Consider the following 21,312-nt stretch of genomic DNA (forward strand, 5'->3'; position numbering starts at 1 on the left):
TGACAGTCCCAGAGATTGGAACAGAGTCCGACAAAACTGAGTGTCTAAGGATGCCTGATTGTAAGACTGAGACTTGATTAGACAATCGTCCAAATATGGGAAGATTTGCATGCCTCGCAATCGTAGATTGGCCACCACCGGGGCGAGAACCTTCGTAAAGACCCGGGGGGCGGAGCGGAGCCCAAAGGGCAGGACTCTGAATTGAAAGTCTCTCTGGCCTACACGGAAGCGCAGGTATTTTCTGTGGCGTGGTAGAATCGGCACATGGAAATAGGCATCCTGAAGATCGATTAGCGACATGAAGTCGTCTTGAGAGAGGTGCCGAAGAATTTCCCTCAATGTAAGCATGCGGAAAGTCTGCTCCTTTAGAAACTTGTTCAGAGCCCTCGGGTCGAGGATAGGGCGCCACTCTCCAGACTTCTTTAGCACGAGGAAAAAACGGGAATAGAAACCCAGCCCCCTCTGAGTCTTTGGAACCACTTCGATGGCCCCTTTTTTGAGGATTAGTTTGATTTGTTGGAAAAGCTCCTTGAGATGAGCGGGAGGAGGACCGGTTGGGGGGGAGTTCCGAGGGAATTTGATGAATTCCAGAGCATGGCCTTTTGAAACAATGTCCAATACACAACGGTCTGAAGTTATTAGCGACCAATTTGAAAAGAATTTCGAGATTCGTCCTCCAACTCTTATAGGGGGGCCTTGAGAGGAGGGGGGTGTAAGCAAAGAAAGTCATTGTTTCTTGGAAGAGCTTCCCCGATAGTTAGACTTTCCCCTGTAGGACTTGTTAGTCTGTTGTCGATAAGACTGTGGAATCTGGGAGGAAAAACGCTGATTTCCTTGATTGTATGGGTGGTATTGTGTTGATCCGCCACAAAAGGAGGAGTTGGTGCTGCTTCTGCGAGCACCCCGAAAAGGCTGTCTTTTAAACTGCAGCGTGCCAAGGGAACGAGCTGTTTCCGTGTCCTTTTTTATTGTTTGGAGCGCCTCATCCACGTGCTGGCCAAACAGCGACTCCCCATCAAAGGGCATGTCAAGGATTTTCGCCTGGACTTCCTGGCGAAAAGAAGTAGAGCGAAGCCAACCCTGCCTCCTTAGAACAACTGCCCCGGCTAGCTGGCGAAAACCATTTGAGGCAATATCCACAGAGCAATCGATAATCTCGGAAGATGCTCTTTCTCCCTCCTAAAGAATCTTTAGAGCGTCCGCTCTAGAGGGCTCTGGGATGAGGTTTATGAAAGCAGCCATGTCGGACCACATTTGACGGTCGTAGCGACCCAAGATGGCTAGGGAATTCACTGATCTGACAGTTGTAGAGGCCATGGTTGAATTTTTTTTTCCAATGGCATCCAAGCGACGTTGTGCCGCCTAGGTTATCACATAATCCGGCTTTGGCTGGGATACCAGGCAAGCAGGAGAAGAGTCTGGAGCCTTATATTTCTTCTCCAACCGCGGGAGAACTGCAGGAATTGAATTTGGTGTTTTCATCAATTTCATACCCTCGTTCCAGATGAAATCAACTATGGGCACGGCCCGAACTTGCTTCTGCGGCTGAGTTTTAACATCATATAAAAAGCAATCCTCCTCCTTCACTACCATTGGGAGAGGAAAACGCTGTGCCGCCCTTTCCATAAATTGATGGAAACCTGTGATATCAACAGGAGGAGAATTCACTGGTGACCCCGGAGACGGCGAATGTATCTGGTAATCGTCCCAATCAGCCATAGTATCATCCTCACCCAGGAGTTCACCGTCTTCTCTAACCGGAAGGACGTCAGCGTCACCCTCTGTAGGAGGTACTAGTAAAGGGACGGATGGTGCTGGTTCCGCCGCCGGCAGAGGAGGAGCTGGAGTGTTCGGAGGCGCTTCTCGTGGAGAGCCGTGGGAAGAAGGTGGGAAACGGCGGTTGTAATCCTCCAGCATAAATTGGAGATTAGAGATGAGGGATAATGGCAACTGTGCCATCACAATCTGTGCAGGAGGTTCCTCCTCTTCCTCCTGATAATAAAGGTCCTCCTGGTCCACATTGTCGTAATCTTGACACTTTATGAAAAGTTCCGATGGACTGCGAGCATCCCGGAATGTGTTATGTATTTCATCATCCGAGGCAGAATCATACTCATTGCCAGAGGGAAACAGTTGTGGCGGTGGTTGAGTGGCTGGTGGCACTGTAATGAAATCCAAAACAGCGTGACGACGCTGCAGGAGTGAATCATCGACAGAAGCAGGCGTTGGCATAGAAACAGGCACCAATGGAAGAGATGCAAAATTTGGCGTGGACGAGAGACCTGCCGTCGACGAACTAGCCAACGCCGTCGACGAAGCCACCGTCGACGAAGCCACCGTCGACGAAGCCACCACCATCGACGAAACCACCGTCGACGAAGCCTTCTTCTTGATCGTCGTCGATGAAGATTTAGATGTCGACAGGACAGCCTCAGGTTTCTTCCTCGTCGATATAAGAATCGTCGACGAGACAGATTTTAAGGAGACACAAACCAACGTCGGCGAAGATAGCGTTGACGAAGCCGCCGTCGAAGGCATAAGGAACCTGCTGGAAGCCGTCATCACCGTCGTCGACGAAGTACTAGAAGCAGTAGATCTCGTCAACGGAGTGACCGTCGATGAGCCCGTCGAGGGTCTGGCACGTTTATGAGCGGAAACATGCGCTGGAAGAGCCACAGACGGCTGAGAGTGAGATCTCGGGGCATGGGTGTAGCAGCAGAGTGTAGTGGCACTTTAGCAACCTCCAGAAGGTGAAGCTTCCTCTTTTAAGAAAGGGGGAGGGCAAGTCATGCACACTGCTACGCTTAGAGGAGGCTCCAGTGCGTCCAGAAGCCACACTTTCGGCAGATTATCTGTGACTTTCAACTTCTGTAGCCACAGAAGGAGGCGGCCCTCTCTATCCTTTAGAGTCTTCTGAGAAAAAGTCCTACAAATGTTGCAGTTTCCTACCTCATGGTCTGGATAGAGGCAGTATATACACTTCTCGTGAGGGTCCTCTGAAAAGAGCCTCAACTTCCCACAAGAAGCGCAAGGACGGAAAAGAGACTTCTTACTTGAAGACATCAGGAAAAACTGAAGATATCCAAAACCAGAGAAAAACTGAGCAGAGCTCAGGGAGACTCCCTTCACACGACGTGCAGTAGAAAATCTGAGGGCCTGAGCTTCTGAGGAGAAGGTTCTAGAGGGTGTTTGTGCCTGATTGGCTGGAGTTTGGACTATAAAAACGACATGGATATGTCAGTAAAGTGATTTCTTTTTCAATGCATTCCTATGTGTTAATGTTATCCTATGGTACTTTTGACTTTGTATGTTATTTTAAAATATAAAATATTTATTTATATATGTATTTTATTCATATATATTTCTATATATATAGATGAGGCTTATTGCTTTTTTTATGTACCGTGGGACTCCCACTTCGACGACGGGGAATATTCAAGCATGTGAATCTATGACAGACACCCTGGAGAAGTCTTCTTTCTTCTTCAGTTACTGCTAGATTCTCACCTTGTTTTTTAGGTTAAGCATGGCCTTTTAAAGGGTAAACCAGTCCTCCATAGTATCCACAACAAGAGCTCTCACGTTTTCAACAGAATTATGCCCTTCATATCCTGCTTATGTGTTTTGTAGCATGAAAACTATCTCGAATATTCTATCTGAGTGCTCTATACACCAACATTCCAAAATGCCCTTGTCAGCTGATCAATCCTCTACCTCCCAGCTTTACCTGTAGCCCTTCCAGTTCTGCAGCCCTCTCGCTGAACAACATGGTTCTACTGAGTCTATCTGGCATCTGTTCTGAATGAGGAAACCTGCTATAGACTGGATTCAGGCCAGGATGTCTCACTTGGCAGACCCCAGAAGACTTCACCCTCTACATCTTGGGTTTTATGCAGACAATCCTTTGATTAGTAGGTGTAAAGGAAGGTCCTAACAAGGTGTGAAATATGGGTGAGTGTTGGTGAAACAACCATAACTGTACCACTGACCAATTTGGCCCAATTTACCTTTTCACTGCAAATTCACTACAGATTTATGGCCTCATTACGATGTCGGTTGGAATCCAACCCGTATATACAGATTACGATGCTCGCGGTTGAAAGGGGAACCATTCGGTCATTCCGAATCGGTTCCGACCAGCAATCGGAGAATCCAAGTCGGTCTGAAGCGATCCGTACAGCTCTACGGGCAGCGTTTCCGACGACCGGTTCCGACGTCAGATTCTGACTAGCTTTCCAACTCAGTCTGTCCGACACAAAAAGGTTGTCGGAAACTGACTTTGGGGGCCCCTCCCAGGCCCCCCTTCATCCTAAGGGGAAACATCCATTACAACACAGTCAATACAACACACTACCTTTACAATGCAGCTGTTACAACTCAACTGCCTTTACATCGCATGCCATTATAATGCAGCCACTACAACACATTTTACTACAACGCATGCTATTACAGCACATACCATTACAACGCATGGCATTACAATGCATTATAAGGTAAGTAATGGAGATCTTTTAAGTTTTAGGGTGGGATAGGTTTTGGGGTACATGGGAATAGTAATTTTTACCCCTACACTATCCAACACTTTCCCTACTGTTGCACTCACTGGAGTGGGAATAGTCATTTTCACCCCTACACTATCTACCTATTACCCTACTGTTGCTCTAAAAGTATTATGTGTTGTAATGACATGCGTTGTGATGGTATGCATTGTAATGGTACGCTTTGTGAAATGTAGTTTCTAAAAATGCATTGTAATGGCATGCGTTGTAAAATCAGGCGTTGTAATGGTAGTTGCGATGTAAAAACCGCGTTGTGAAAGCATGTGTTGTAAATGTTTGTATTCTAATGTCATATATTCATCCTGAGTCCTCCGGTTTGGGGTCGAGGGGGTACCCAAGGGACCCTCCTGTAAAACCATGCACAGTGTGACAGGCACCATGGGGTACCCACCACTGGGTGCAAGGTTTTCCGCAGTCACCGATTTTCCCCATAGGAGCCTGTGTTGTCGGTTGGAACACAGGCTCCCATTGAAGCCAATAGGAGTCCTTCTGAACGGTGTTCGGAAGCATCGCAATTGGTCGGGAGGAACCTTTGACCGTGAGTCGGTCGGATACCGAATCCGAGACGGTGTCGGGCGGAACATTTTCCACCCAACATCGTAATAGGCCCTTAGTTTTAATAGCAGTTTCCTATCAAAAGTTACAGTTCAATGCTGCATTATCTTTTGGACAACAGGGCATCGGTCCTGCGATCAGCAATCACATTATGTGTTAGCTGCACAGGATTCTGCACACAGGCAGTTGGTATACAAAACAGCAATCTTGGAATTAAAATAACTATTCTTTCAACAGAACACATGTGGGTGGGCATAGTTACCAAGTTGCAACCACAAGCGAGGTCAGAATAACAGCAAACAAATGGAAAGAAATATGGAGAACACTGCAATTACCTGATTGCTTTTAAAAGCGATACATACATACAGAAAATGAGTTGATTATCCACTTATGTGACAAATTAGCCATTTATCAATAATATTAGGAAAATAATAGGCTAACATAGTGTTGTTCACTCTATGTGTCATTGTCTCCTTCCAGCTGCCCTATATGAAGGACTGTAACAATAAGGCAGTATGTGTTGCAGACCTCAGGCTGTCCACTGGATTCTCTGAGTAAGTGCTTATAACGTCTGATTGGGGTTTGCATGACTTGTTTTTATTTTGTGAGCTCAAAGGGATCAGCATTCTTTGAAAACCCAACATAACATCTATATATTTTCTTCTCCATGTGAAAAATGTTTTACATAGAGAAAAACCAACAGCAGGCAAAGTGATGGATTCTGGAGCGGTCAGAATTACAATAGCCACTACAACATAACCAACAGTAGGGAAAGTGCTGAACTTTGAAGGAGTTAGATTTACTATTCTCACTCCAGCCTGACCAACACTAGAGAGATTGATTGATTTTGGATGGTTTAGGTTCACTATTTCCATTCTGACATAAGCAAAACTAGGAAAAATGTGGGATTTTGGAAGGGTGGAAGCTACTATTCCAAAATGACATTTTAGAAAGCTCAGATTTAATATTGCCTGTCCTAAATTAATAGAAAAGGAATTGCGCATATATATCTATATATATATCTCTATATATAAAAATATACATATATACATATATATATATATATGTTTCCATAAACAAAATTATTAAAAAGTAAATACATTGTATAAACTATGAAAAATTGAATTTATTAAATAAACATATCATATTAGCCATTCATTGATATTTAGAAATAAAATCAATTAAAACACGTATTAAAGAAATATAAAATACTTCCCAATCTATTACCCTAAAGTTCCAACAACCAAAAAATCAAATTCAATTAGTAACATAAAAAATACAAATATATATAAAATGCAATAGAATTAATAAAAATATTGAACATAGTAATTTTTGTAATTTAATTTAAGAAAAACAAATACTTAACTCAATCATACAATTAAACACTTAACAAGTAAAAACACGTATTAGCATGTTGTTAAAATTACCTATCAAATAATCAAAACAACATTAAACATACTTAACATTAAAATAATAGCAACTTATGACAAAAACTAAATAATTAAATAAACAATATTATGTACAACTACATTTAAGTAAAAATATATAGAAGATCTACAAAGGCGATCATTTTATCTTGTGTATTTAGTCCCATTACATTTTTGACACCACAATATCTTTGACATGATATTTGCGTCTCACAATATTTTTACACAATATACTGTTGGAATATTGTGTGAAAACTGGACCTAACATTTCTATACAATTGTAGAAAATGTATAATTGTGGAGTATTGAGGATTCGCCCTGGATTCAAATCGAGGCTACCTTACCAGAAAATGTACTGTTTCCATCTGAGGCGGAGGTAAATGTTGGGTAGTTGGGTCTGACCTCACACTGTGCTCCAGCTCCTTTAATAGCACAATGCTGTAAGGAGGTTTTTGCCAGAGCTAATATTATTCCCAAAGATCATCTTAGAGATGGATAAGTTAGCAATACGCATGGGAAATGTTGTTTTCTTTTTTTTGCAGATGTGAATGATGGCACAAAATCCGCCATATTTGAAAAGATCTGCACCTGCTTACCACAGGCAAAGAGGAAAAGCAAACTGCAGCTAGTAATTTTATAGTGTTCCATAGACAACAGCAAAAATGACCAGCCTGTGAGATGTTTAGGCAGTTTGTATATTAGCTGGTTTGATTTGGCTTTCGGCTGGTAATCAGAACGCCTCTGAAAACTCCTCCGTTTTTCGCGGTACAGGGAAGCCTGAAAACAAGGTATTTAGGCAAGAAATCTATCTTTTTTTCCAATTTGCATTGGTCGCCAAACTATTTAGGAGACAGACACATTTCGCATGATTCTCTTTTAGGCAGTTTGTCTTCCCAGCCCTTGTTAATCACCGTTAATGATGTTGCATATATAAGTGGCATTGGCCAGGTTTGAAAATAACTGTGTTTTGTGAAAGCCTTGCAGATTAGAAAGAAACTAAGCACTTCTGAAAAAATATTAGAATAAATCTAAAAAGTATGCCCTGTTTGGGTTATAATAAATGCTACTTTATCTTTCAATGATCTCTGTTATAAAATACGTGTTTACCTGTAAACTGCGACGTAAGAAAGTTTTTAACACATCTGATTTAAAAAACAGCACCTTCTCTCTTTTCAAGACGCCCATTCTCAATAACAAGAATCAGAACATTTCTGAAATAGGTCATTATGTAGATATTGCTTATACTGAAATGTATTACATTATGCAACGCTATAATAGCAAAGGCAAGAAGCATCACTTTAAAAAAAGACATGCAGCGCTCTCTGGCCTTTTCAGTTCTCCTTCTCATTCTGTTCCTCTGGTTATGGAATCTGGTATCCTCTACCAGAGGTGGCCAGTTGTACTGCTCATTTTCTGGCACTAAATTGGATAATACCCAAAGTATTATTTCCCCTTTCCAAGCAGCTTTGCAAGCTTGTACCCCTGGTCTGGGCACATTTAATTGATTGCGTAAGATGCTAGATCAGGAGCAATGTGCACAGATGCCCTTCACCACAGAGTGAGAACAGTGCTCTGCATTGCTACTTATTATACAGACAGTGGTTTTCATTTAAAGCCCCATCTCAATATGAAGATGTGCATTTAAAAATGAAGTAGGCAAATACCTTTTCATCAAAATAAGTAGACGGCTATTAGCCCACTAGGAAATAAATGGGGTTGTAAGAGTAAGGAGGGTTTCTGCACGTAAATCCCTTGGATGAGCCTAACCAAGGGACACGTACAAGCACTAGACTAGAAAGAGTGAGCCTTCCTCCTGGCTCCCTAGTGACACACAGAGCCACTTCACGAAGCCGCTTGGATGCATACGCCTGAGTCATGTAGAGATGGCTGAATTTATGAATGCAAGATATTTGGAAAAGGATATCTTGCCCCTCATAAATCCTTTTACCAGGTGCAATATTACCCCAAAAAGGTATTATATGACGCATGAGTAAATCTCACCCAAGAGTTTGAAAGGGGCATTTGTGAGTTTAGTTTTCCAAGTGTTTGCAACACCAGTGTGTGTGAGTATCCTCAAACAACTCTCTGATCCCTTCGCTCCCTATGATCAGAAATGCATTCCTGCCAGAGGCACCAGCAAATACTTTTCCAGGATGGAAATGATAAAGAAACCTACAAATAGGTGGGTGTGCAAGGGGAACAGGTTGAGGAAAAACAGAAAGCTATGGCTTTTCACTCTGTAAGGTAAAAGTGTACAACAGGTATATTTCTGTTGGCGGAACGCTCTGGCGCAGGCGTCAAAAGGGATTTACAAATTTACCCTCTTGCAATATGCCGGTAAGTATGGGACTCACACAGTTTTACAGTCACACTTCTGGAACTATTATGAGTATTTAAAACTCTTAAGTCTCCTCCTCACCTCCTTTGTGAGGATGTGCAGCTGCACTTCCAATGAATTACTTTTGTTAAGAGTCAGGCCCACATGCTCTTTTCCATATCATTCCCTCTGATTCCTCTCATGTAACCTACATCTTAATTAAGCATTGCTCAAGACAGAAGGTAGCAGTATCTTCCACAAAGAAAGAAAATAAAATCCGAACTCCATCTTACCCACCCTCTCTCCGCCAGGTAAATAAAAACGTACATAAATTAGCTTAATTTTAAATAACTAGAGTACATGTTGAGTAGACTGCTTAGTGTATTGACTCATCCAACTTTTCCGAGCTCTCTTACAGCCATAAAACGAATTAAGCTTAGTGAGATCAGAAGTTGTCCCATGGTAATCAATGCGAATTTCCCTCCTGAAGTAATGTTGAAGAGTTCTGTGTTTGCCTTCTGTGCTCTATGTTATGTTAGTCCTTTAGACCATTATTATGGCAGAATAGGGTGTTGTTAATATGGGCTCCCTTCTGTTCAGATCTGGGCATTCCACCACTTAAATGTGAATCTTGTATTTTGTGTTTGGTTGCCTGGGATGAGTAGAGATATGGGCACATATTCAAAGAGAGAGAAAAATAACAATTTCTCACGGACTGGCCAATGAGCTCATGTCTCTTCTCTACCTTTAGGAAGGAGCTGGTAGTTGGGGACACCAAAAACTTACTCATGAACCTTTCCCTGGTGAACAATGCTGATAACTCCTACCTGACAACCTTGATTTTGACTTACCCGAGGAGCCTGCAGATCAAAAAGATCATGGAGGTAAGAGAAAGTATACGGCAAGCTCATGTTGGTTTAAAACTTGGATTGGAAATGAGGAATCCTGTCAAATGCATCACGCACTCTCAAACAGTAGAAATTCTGGCCCCTTAAGTTTGCATGGTATGCCATAGCAGTAACTGCCTCTCCAGATCTATTTCCCACAGAATCCTTTAGAACATATAGTTTTTATCTGTGTGTCAAAAAGCTGAAAGATAGGGTGAATGAAGATAGCAGGATGTGGATCCATCACTATCTGGTGAAAGAAACTTCTTCAAGCTAGTTAGCAAAGCATCTACTCAGTGGGGGAGGCTCAAATTATTTGGCAATTCCTGACCCCAATATTGTCAATGTCAACCTTGCAGGCGTTAGAAGCATTTATTCCTACTGAAATAAAATGTGTGTAGGGTGTGGGGAACAGAGCTGATCAACATATACAAAACGCAGAATCGCCTTGAGGCAAGGTATTGGCGAAAACATCTTGGCTTGGTTGAGTAAAATCAAATGTGTAATTTTAAGTTTGAGGTCGGAGTGAGGGTGCAACCTCTTCAAAGTTTTAGAGTAAATTCATTGCAAAATCTAAATCTTTTATACGTCTCAGATTTAATCACCAGGAAATCATGTAAATGCACCATCATATGACCACAAACTAGTATGGAAAGGCTTCTCACCAATGTAACCCTAACTGCAGAAAATTCAGAAAGATGCCAACAGCTCATTCTTCTAGATAGAGTCACATCATAAATTTACACTGCGGATTTTAAGAACTGTTCCCACGGAGTGATCTCAAATTCCTTCATAGTCCTGCAGTACCTTCAAACCTGCTCTAGGTTTAGTAATATGAGCTGGCATTAGCTTATGGGCGGAGAAGTGGACGTCCCAGAATTAATTGGAAACTGCAGTTCGAGTGCCCACTATTTTGGTGGCTTGTGGCCTCATATATGTAAGGAAACAAAAGACAATCCAGGGAGAGCAAATAGTTTCGGTGAATCTTTGACCATTCTTACTGATTTCAAAAGAGCCAAGTGGAATCCGTGGCGGGCCTGCATGGTTACATGGTTTATCCCGCTTACCAGCCATTGCTAATGTCAGGCAGTGCCAGGCAAACCAAAGCTCTTAGTGAGTACAGTACACAGGCAGAAGTAAACATCTTTCACCTGCAATTGTTTTTTATTTTTTTTATTTTGTATTTGATTATTGGCATTGTGTCAGGACCAAGTACATACCAAGTAGCACGAAGTGCCGAGTAATCCAGTAATAGCAGTTATAGTCGTAATTGAACAAATGAAGATAAAGCCAAAAACAGAGGCATCACAATTGACAATGATATATGTGAGAAACATCATTGCAATCTACAAACGAGGCATCATACATCACAGACTTGTTAGATGACCGGGGTTCACAGGAGAGTAGAATGTAAGAGTGGGACAATACACAGGCATATTGCAGCTTATATGGTCAAAACATGCACAGTGTGTGTCTTTTAGGGGGACGCAACAGAAGCGTCGGGGTCAAGTGCAGCATCTGTATTGCGCGAGGACAACCAAGCTAAAAATGGACCCCATATGTCTTTTGGTTGGGATGCCTGAGGCAAGAGTTTCCAGTATATATTTAACTGTTCCTTGCAGAACGTGGTGTCTAGTATCCATGTTTTAGTGGCAGGTGGTTGGCATTCACCCCAATGCATCGCAATCCGGTGTTTAGCCAGAAGCAGCAACATGGCTACGAGTTTACGATGTCCCGGTATGGCCTCTTGAACTTATCCCAGAAGACATAGCTTGGGAGAAGGGATAAGGTGAGTCGCTAGGATCTCATTTACTGATGCAAATATTTCATTCTAAAAGCGCGCAGTAGCTGGGCAGTTCCAAGCCATGTGCAAAAAGGACGCATCTGGTGATGCACATCTCCAGCAGTTCGCCTCTGGGCGGAGACCCATTCGCTTAAACTGTAAATGTGTTCTGTAAATGCGGTGCAAATATTTCAAATGTATGAGGCGTGGCTTGTAATTAGGGGATAACAGTTTTAAAAGCTTCCCAAAGTACAGATGGAGATGAAACAGAGTTTGTATTTAATGTAAAGTATTCAACAATGTCAATTCTAATTTCAGCTTGAAACGCTGCGTCAAGTAAGGCGTGTGGTTGTAGTCTATATGTGAATTCATGCCTAATGGAAGTAGGAAAGGCAGTTTTACAGTGATCGGATAACTTTCTAGGGAGGATCTGCGTGTCTACTGCCCACGTTGCAACATCCCCAGACATCAACCATTGGTCCAGTCTGGACCAGGAGTTGTATTGGGTTGAAACATATGAGCCCTCTCGTTTGCACGGGTTAAAGTGTCTCCATATGTCCACCAAGTGACAGTCTGAAATAAGCGAGTTGAGTGCTTGGCTAGACCTGGGGTGGAGTGCCCGAGACAAGCACAGCCTATCAAGTTCGTCACATAGGATAGCATTAAATTCGCTTCCCCAAATGATGGTATCGCAACCCATGGCAACAATCTTAGCCCATACCTCATAGAAGAAATCAATATCGGCCCGTAGATTGCAGTCACGACCACTTGCGTGCCACCCAGAGATCCCTTTAACACGATATACCGACCATCCATGTCGATGTGTGAGTCCAGTATATGCTGTGTTGTATGAGTATGGCTCCTCCTCTCGAGTAATTAGAGTAGGTGGAAGAGTGATATTCCCCCCATCGTCTGTGCCTCAGTTTATTGATGTCTGATGGTAGGAGATGGGTTTCTTGTAGGAAACACGTGTCTATTTGCAGACGAACCAGGTAGGCATAGACAAGCCACGCCTTCCTATGATTGTTAAGCCCACGGACATTCCTGGCAAAAAAATTGTATGGGGCTGGCGTAGTGTTTAACGACATAGTAACATTAGGTGGTACTTAATCTCAGGCCTGTCTACTGTTAGTAGAGAAATGTCGATAATGAGTAGCCCGTGGGAGAAGTGTTTCGATGCCAGTTGCATGTATAGGTATAAGGTGAAGCGAATAAGGTTTCTGTTTTCAGCCGGGTGGTGCTGCGCGTGTGTCTCTGTAAATAACTGAACATAACAATTTAACTCCCTTGTAGTTCCCTCCCACACCAACCCCCCAATTAGGTCGTGTACATGTCCCCACCCTCTACCTACCCCAACTTTCACAGTAAACTTACTGTACCCCGGCGTCTTCCCCCCTCCCACACCAACCCCCAGTTAGGTTGAGAACATGTCCCCTCCCTCCACTCCAATAGTCCCAAAAACAAAACAGATAAATGAAACCATGGGAGTTCTCCCTGTGGGGGCATGAGTTGCCAGCAAACACCCCTGCTTGTGAGACAGGGTGGCTGGGCCATATTGTAGGTGCAGAGAACATATACAGGATAGAGAAATGAGCTGCAGAAGCAAGCATATTATATTACCGCACCCAAGTGCAAAAATGAACGGATAAGTCAAAATAGTCAGCAGTGGCAGGAGTGGTGCGATGCATCGTTCCAAGTTTGCATTTCTCCTTCATCAGTTATTGTCTCTAAGGCCTGCTTCCTTTCGACGGTTTGAGACGAGGGGGGCGAACGTTGTCCATCACAGATAAGTTTGCCATATTTAAAAGCTGATTTGGCGTCGGTGAAAATTTAGTACGAAATCTTGAGCTTGGCGTGATATGGCATGGCATACGAGATCTCCGCGTACTGTAAGAGGCATTTTTTGCAGAGGAATTCTTTGCGCGCAGCCTGGACCAAGGGGTTGAAATCAGGAAAGATGGAAATATTATTGCCCTGGTGGTTAATGGGGCTGTGTTCTCGGGCTGCTTTTAAAATAGAGTCCCTGTCGCTGTAGTTTATGAGACGCGCAATGATGGGTCTAGGTGTGCCATCGACCGCCGGTCTGGGGCCCTATGTTCTGTGCGCTCTCTCCACAACAAATACAATCAATGGCGCCAAAGGAAACAAATCTTGTAGTAGCACTTTAACGTATGGCTCCATTTTAGTTATAGCTGTGGTTTCTGGTATGCCCGCTATACGGAGGTTGTTGCGCCAAGAGCACACTTTCAGGTCTTCATTCTTGTCTTGTATAATAGACAGGACTTTTTCCATATTGAAGAAGTGTTATTTGGACTCCACTTGGAATTTGGTGGCTTCTGTCGCATGATTATCTAAAGCTTTGAGCTGCAATTCGTGCACATCAACTTGACGTTTCACAAAGTCTAACCGGGATGTAAGACCATCAAGCTTAGTGTCAATGGATTTTAGATTTGTTTGCACTTCCAACATGATGGAACACAGATCCTCCTCTTGCGAGGTTAGGACTTCAGGTCAGGCTCAGAGCCAGGGTCCATGTTTTGAGTGTGACGTCTTTCGTCAAACGTGATCTTAGGTCGCTTTGAGTCGTTCTTCCCCATGATGTGCGCCTGTAGAATTGTTTTCAGCAACACCACCTCCTATCACAGCGCCGCAGGGTGTCTCTTGGCTGCTATGTGAGCATGCGAAGACCTCCCCGGTGGGTCTCCCGGTGGGACAGATGCCAGCACCAGGCCATGGGTGGCGCAGGTACGCGACCGCACACAGGCCTCAAATTTACAGGGAAAGGGGCGCACAGGGGCCAGCTGCGTAGCGCTCACCGCGTCCTGACCCAGCACCGACCACCGCCCCTCACAGCCCCAAAGAGTAACCCCTGGCGTGTAGGCCCCACAGCCCAGCGCACGGAGCACAGTACCCACAGCCCCCGCACAAGGCACTAGCACGTAACCCAGGGGTAGCCAATAGGCCCACATGTGCATACGCAGCACCACAAGGTTCCGCAGGCCCAAAGGGTACTCACTGTTGGCTCAGGCGGCCTCGTGCACCGCGTCCCAATGTCCCAGGCAGCGGCAGCTTTCCTCCGTTTGTCACCAGGTCACAACGTGTAGAGGCTGCAGGCAGTCAGTGTCCAGGCAGTTGGCTGAGTGTCTATGCCTCCAGGATTATATTGACAGCCGGTGCGGTGCGGCCCAAACGCTAGACCAGCTCTACCCAGGCAGGCTTTGGACATTCCCTCCGGGAGGCGGGTTCACCAGATTCGCAGTAGCCACTGCAATGCGGTGCTTCAAGAGCAATGTCTCAGCAAGCCACCAGGGTAGGCTAATTTGTATGCTCGGCTATCGGGGCATGCTCCTGTTCAGTTCCGCCGGGCCGGCCCCAGTTACAAAGCAAAATGGTGCTTCACCGCCATCGCAGGCTTCAGACAAGCAGGCCCATGTCGCCCCTTTGGCGTCACACGGCACCCCAGGCCTGCAGCCTCAGGTGCAACCCCAGGCCTACCTCGAGCACCGAGCAGGCCAGGAGATGAAGATCCGAGCTGGGGGATGGCCGCAAATCGGAGCGGCCCGAAAGAAAATCAGCAGAGCAGGCCTGAATCTGCAGAGGGTCCGGCCGGCCGGCCTTCACCATATAGCTCTGCCCCTGAGGTTGCTCACATTTTGGTGGTCCTACTTTCAGAGAGAGCTCCAATCGGGCTGCTCTACCTGTTTACATGCACCAGATGTAGTCACTTTTGATCATGCCAGTGTACTCTGTCTTTTGACTTTTCTATCTTACCGAATTCACTTAAGTTGTTGCCCTGACGTACTTTTAACAGCTGACAATGCACATGTTGATCTTTAGGCAGTGAAGCTGTGAAATGAGGTTTTATCAAATTGAACATGTAATTTTTTCATTTCGGTATATCACATGTATTACTCATCAGATGTAAAAATGTTATTCACACGAGTTACCTTACTCTAGCTCAAGATGACATTTGACTGCAGCAGATATTTCTCATTTGCATGGCTGAAAAATAGGTTAAAGAAACAAGACCAAATTGAGGGTCCTGTCATTTCCTATGTGTGTGAACAATATGTGAGCATGCGCACTATGAACACCATCACCTCTAAGTTGTTGGGGGAGGTCTCAGGCTACATTTGTAAAACAAATTGTGAAAAAAATAAAAAATAAGTTGCAGGGCCCAAGGTATTTCACCTCGCACATTGCATCAGCCACAGCCCTAGACAAATCTTCCAGATGCTAGTGCCATCGATTTCCAGTAACCATCAAATTGTCACAATTTCAGCACTTAAACCATTCCATCTCCCCAATAAAAATACCAGGTCGCCCAAGTGTGAGAATGACCTGTGCGACCTGGTATTTCTATTGATTTTAATGTATAGCCTATTGTTACTAACTGTTGCGTAGGTGCTGTGTTAAAAAAAATAGAGAAACAGCGACGCCATGTGTTGGACTGTCAGAAGTAAGTGCTAGTGTTATGAAATAAGTGCTGGTGCTGAGCACTGGCAGACACAGGCCCGAATTAAGCACTGGGAAGGACCTCAGTCAGCACTGAGGGGTGAACACGGAGCCTTACATGCTCTATAATTTCCTTGTGGCGTTGCCAGGTGAGAGCCATTCCTCTTGTGGCTGCGCGTATCTCCCCAAGTCCACCACCGCAGCAGTTTATCACCCACTCATCCCCATATTTCGGCAGAACTCGAGGTTTTTAGTGTAAATATATGTGTAAATATATATGAAAACTACGTGTCTCCATGGTTAAGCTAAATATTAATATGCACATATTTTCTGGATCTCTAGTTTTCTACAGTGAGTGGACTTTAGTAGTACAAATGTTTAGCTCCTGTGATGTGTAAGGGTGGAGCCTAAATTATGCTGCTCCAGCACCCATATCTTTATCCACTTCCTACTCTTTCTAAGTCTCTTCTTTTTGCTATCTCACCCCTTCTCCTTTATGTCTCTCCGCACTTCACCAATCTCTCTATCTCTGCTTTGTTTCTGACTCCCTTCTCCGTCCACTTCACCTCTCTAACTACATCAGTCCCTTCACCACTCCTTTTCCTGTCTCCTGCCCCTCCCATTTCTCCACCTAAGCAGATCGGGAGGTAACTGTATAACAAGAAAAGGGTAAACTTAAAAAGAATAGAGGAGGGCAAGATAGGGAAAGTGCATTAAGAAGAAAATTATAGTTTTTTTCCTGGTTGAAAGTAAAAAATCCACAAAGCAATGCTCAGCTTTTTACTGCTCCAGCGTTGATACCAATTGTGAAGAAGGATTTCTTTGTGATTATCAATAAAGCACCACATGCATTTGATATTTTGATTACTATGCACTTCTCTACTAAACATCCACCAAGTCACCCTTACTGTGTCTTTCCTTCAATGGGAGTAGCCGGTTGGTTAGATGTCACATAAAATATAGTTGTTGCAAGACAAACAAGTATTTGCAATGCAATAGGTCTTGCATTTGGGAGAGTTACAGCTATTGGCATTGTAAATGATAATGTATTTTATCTATGTGTTTACCTTTGGAACCTTATAAGTGTTTAGATATGCAGAATATTATACATTACTTCTGCACATATCCACTGATCGGAAGGTGCACTGCAGAAGGAGTATTCCTTAATATAATGGATTAGACTAAGCGTGCTTAGTATACAAATAAGTCCCTTTAAAGAGGCTGCAATGCACCAATCCACCGATAGATGTCCCTTGTGAAAGCTGCAAAGGAGACACTTTGCCGCTAGGTGTCCCTTCTTGATGAAGCAAAACACGCTGGAATACTAATTCACAAAAGAACTGAAAACAAAATAAAACAAAATACCCTATTGATGTCTTTTCATGACATAGTCCGTAGGTATTAAATCATATTGAATCACAAAACTTGCATGTAAAGTAATACTGTGGTTTCTAATGCAAAAACCCCCCAAAATATTGTCTTGCAAAAGACCTTGATGTATTTAACTGTTTAAATGAAAGGACACGCAAGCAAAAGGAATGCTGCGGCAAACAGGAGTGTGTATTTTATTGTGAAGGTGGTGACACCCGGCTGTGGGTCCCTGCCACTTAAGCTCTTATGTATTGACATGCTGCTTACACCTTAACCAAGAGCCAATCTAGTGTATACAAAACATACTAAAGTGGGTTCATCCTTTCCCTAGACAGCGATGTGCCTCCAGACTGCTGAGTGTCTGAAGGCAAACAGATGAATTCTGACCTCCGACCTGTACAGCCTGGATAGTGCTTTGACTGCAGTGCTATTCTATCTTGTGTGGGTTTAAGAGAAGGATTCTATTGATCTTGCACAAAGTTCCCGTTCGTGTGTCAAGCAAGACACCCACGTTGGAAGTGCAACACTTGTGCCTCAGTGGGCGCGAGTTACAAGACGTCATTTGATCTAGACGCCAGCATTGCCTATTGTGTCCCTTTAAAGAGGCTGCGATGGCACCAATCCAGCAATAGATGTCCCTTGTGAAAACTGCAAAGGAGACACTTTGCTGCTAGATGTCCCTTCTTGATGAAGTAAAACACACTTTAATTCAATTACAATTCAATTATTCAATTTAAGGCTCTCTGCCTGGTTTTTAAAATTCTGAGAGAGTTGGCACCCGGAATACTCAATTCATTGATCTCTCCTTATGTGCCTACCCGTTCGTTACGATCCCTTGGACAGTCCTTGGTGGTCGTCCCCCGTTTCAGACTTAGTCGGATGGGGGGTCGCTCCTTCCGTGTGAAAGCCGCATCCCTCTGGAACGCTCTCCCCTTGGAAATCCGTCTTTCGAACGACCTAATGTCTTTTCGCAGAGCTTTGAAAACCCTCTTGTTTTAATTATTTCCAGCTTCTATTTTGTTTGCTTTTTGTCACCGGTTCCAGTGTTGTGTTGTGTTTTCCTTTCCCTGCGCCAGGACGCTCCTTCGCTGGAGCAGCTGTGCGCATTAAAATGTAACTAACATAACATAACATAACACTGGAATACCAATTCACAAAAGAACTGAAAACAAAATAAAACAAAATACCCTATTGATGTCTTTTTATGGCAGTACAGAACACATGCGGGCGACTTCAAAATATAGAAAGAACACGGGAAAAAGCAAAAACAGGCAGAGGAAACAAGAGCTTGCAATCGATGCAACATGCTCGCTAGTGACAGGCACTAGTAGCACTGACTCTGCTCTAGCTATTAATTTGCTGGCTCGCCCACCTCAGGTTCCTGGACCCAGACGCCAGCACTGACTGCATTGAGTTGCAGTGCCACACACCATCACTAGAGGTCCACAGCACCATACACTAACACTGACTGCACTACAGCAGGTCGTCACTAAAGGTCTCACTGCCAGACACCAGCATTGGCTGCAATAGATTGTAATACAACTGGCCGCTCCTAGAGGTCCCTGAAGCCAGTCGCCAGCACTGCGTGGGCAGCACCCAAGCTTTCAACATTATAAGCTAAAGCGCGGGTGCCGCAATTGCTTCAAAAGTAAAGAAATAGAAAAAAATGCTTTTCTATTTCTTTACTTTTGCAGTAATCCCGGCGCCCGTGGTTTAGCTTAAAATATTTCAAGCTAATAGCCCGAGTGCTGCCATTGTTATCAAAGGACGTAAGCAGAAATAAACAGCGATCTCGGACAGGGGGTGGGGAGAGACAAATAAAAAAAGTGGGAGGGATACTGCGCTGTTTGGCAGCAACAGCCGGTTTCGAAATTAACAGCAGCTCCCAGGCAGCAGCAGGAAAAACAAGGAGCGAGGGGCGGGTGGTGGTGGGGGGTGAAAATACAGAGGAAAGCGAGCGTGCATATTAAACATATGCGCAGATCAGGCACCTTTGCGAAAAAACAACGAAGTAGTCCCTACATTAAAAGATACCGCCCTGTAGTGTAAGTTAACTTTAGTTGGTAGATGCTGCTTCCTCCAGACACGGAAGAAAACGGAAGTGACGTATGGGACCACTAGCCAACAATCAGTGTGATAACAAGAGCAATGCCAGATTTCATCAATGGCAAGCAACAAAACAAAGTGAAACCAATGGGTGGAGTTTCAATAGTAATACTGATTACTTGATGCCTCGAAGAGGCAGCGCATGCGCTGCCTATGCAAGACTTAAAAAATATAGGGCCAGATGTAGGTAAATGTGAAATACCGATTCCTTAATTCCGAATTTTACCGATTCGGTATTAAGAAATCGGTATTTCCTATGTAGGTAAAGATGCAAGCTGAATCTCAATTCAATTCAGCTTTATTCGGTACAAATTAATGACCATAAAAGCATACACAATCACAGAATCAAAATATACAAAATATGAACGACTTATAGCAGACATAATCATACACTTAAAAAACACTATGATTAGTTAAAACAGTGATTTAATTTACACATTTAAAATTACATTTCGACATCTAAAAAACACATGCTTTTCCTCAAATTGATGCATTTGTTTAAAAAAGTAGCAGTATAAAAACAAATATCCGCAGATTGTAAGTTAAAAATCAATTTCATTGCGTGCTCAACCGTACGTGTTCCATATTTGATAAACATGGGTTTTAGCAGGGCAATATGAAAATTAGAGTACAGCTTACAGAATAATAAAAAGTGCATTGTGCTCTGCTTGGAAATCCCGTCACATCTACAAGGTCCTAATGGATATTTTTTCATTATCGGATGAGCCACCAAGTGGTGCACTATTCCCAATCTCAGTCTGGTCAGCACAAATTTATGTGTCGGCCTGGTGACAAGGGTTAAATAGACAGGAAATCCGTCCATGGCCAAATATCTGTTATAAAACATAACAGTGGACAAAGTACCAGCAATAACAGTTCTCTTCCTCTCAACAAGCTGAATCTCATAATTACAGGAATCGCATGAACTATACAAGACTTACATTGGAAACAAACTGTATAGTGACTTTCTCTCTCTCTCTCTTAAAAAAAAAAAAGAGACTACTCTACAAAGAATCAACAAGAAGAATGGACTCAGAGAAAATCAGAAAGAATTGCTAAAAGACCAAAAAGATTAATTGAACATTGTTGATCTGTTTACCTTGTTCACATTATTTGTCTTATTTTTTTTTAATTTGTCTTAAGGGGGAGGGGGGAGAATGTAGTATTGTGTAAATGACACTATGATGTCATCAGTTCCAAAAGAATGTTAAGACTGAAGGAATGCTCAAGGGGCATTCAATGGATGTACTGGGATAGATGTGGAAGCTGATTTACAAGCTCAATTAAAGATATTACTAAACATCTTGGATTGTGTCTGGAAGACTCTTTACAACTCCGTTCCAGCCTCACATCATGGTGGAAGCTGACCTAACCGCCCCCTGACCGCTCACGACTGCCTTATTCGCCCCGGCGAAACCTCCATGTGCTGAGATTGATACTGTTGAGACCTTATGCTTGACCTGGAAAGGGCTCCGTAAAATTTCAGGTTCTGACACGCTTTCCGCGGATACGATGCCAATCGCTCATCACCCGGCCTTCCCTCCTCTCCAATCTTCTGGGATGGTTAAACACGCCACCCGTTGGGGCTCTCTACAGTGTCCGATCTCTACCCTGGGAACACATTCTTTGCACCTGCTCCTGACTCCGGCCCCATGGATACCCTGCTTTACTATCAGCTCAGGGCTGTCTGCTGGAAACTTCTCCCCTCGTTTCGCCAGCCTCCTCCTACGATGGCCACTCTCGACCTCCTCCATACGTCCCCCTCCCCAAAGAAGCTAGTCACTAAAATCTACGCTCTTACTCTTGCGGCGTCTTCCATCATCACTGACCAGGCGCGCGTGGCGTGGGGCGA

At 43.8% G+C, this 21,312-nt stretch overlaps 1 protein-coding gene across 1 annotated transcript in view; it reads left to right on the forward strand.

Moving 5' to 3' along the window:
- Positions 1 to 21,312, forward strand: part of ITGAE (integrin subunit alpha E) — an 847,690-nt gene that overhangs the window by 667,158 nt on the left and 159,220 nt on the right. The window contains exons 21-22 of the mRNA XM_085649316.1: positions 5,595 to 5,668; positions 9,610 to 9,742. Coding sequence (XP_085505442.1) covers positions 5,595 to 5,668; positions 9,610 to 9,742 — 207 coding nt within the window. The remainder of the gene's footprint in view (positions 1 to 5,594; positions 5,669 to 9,609; positions 9,743 to 21,312) is intronic.

Source organism: Triturus cristatus, chromosome 3_2 (genome assembly GCF_964204655.1).
Source record: "Triturus cristatus chromosome 3_2, aTriCri1.1, whole genome shotgun sequence".
Lineage (NCBI taxonomy): Eukaryota > Metazoa > Chordata > Amphibia > Caudata > Salamandridae > Triturus > Triturus cristatus.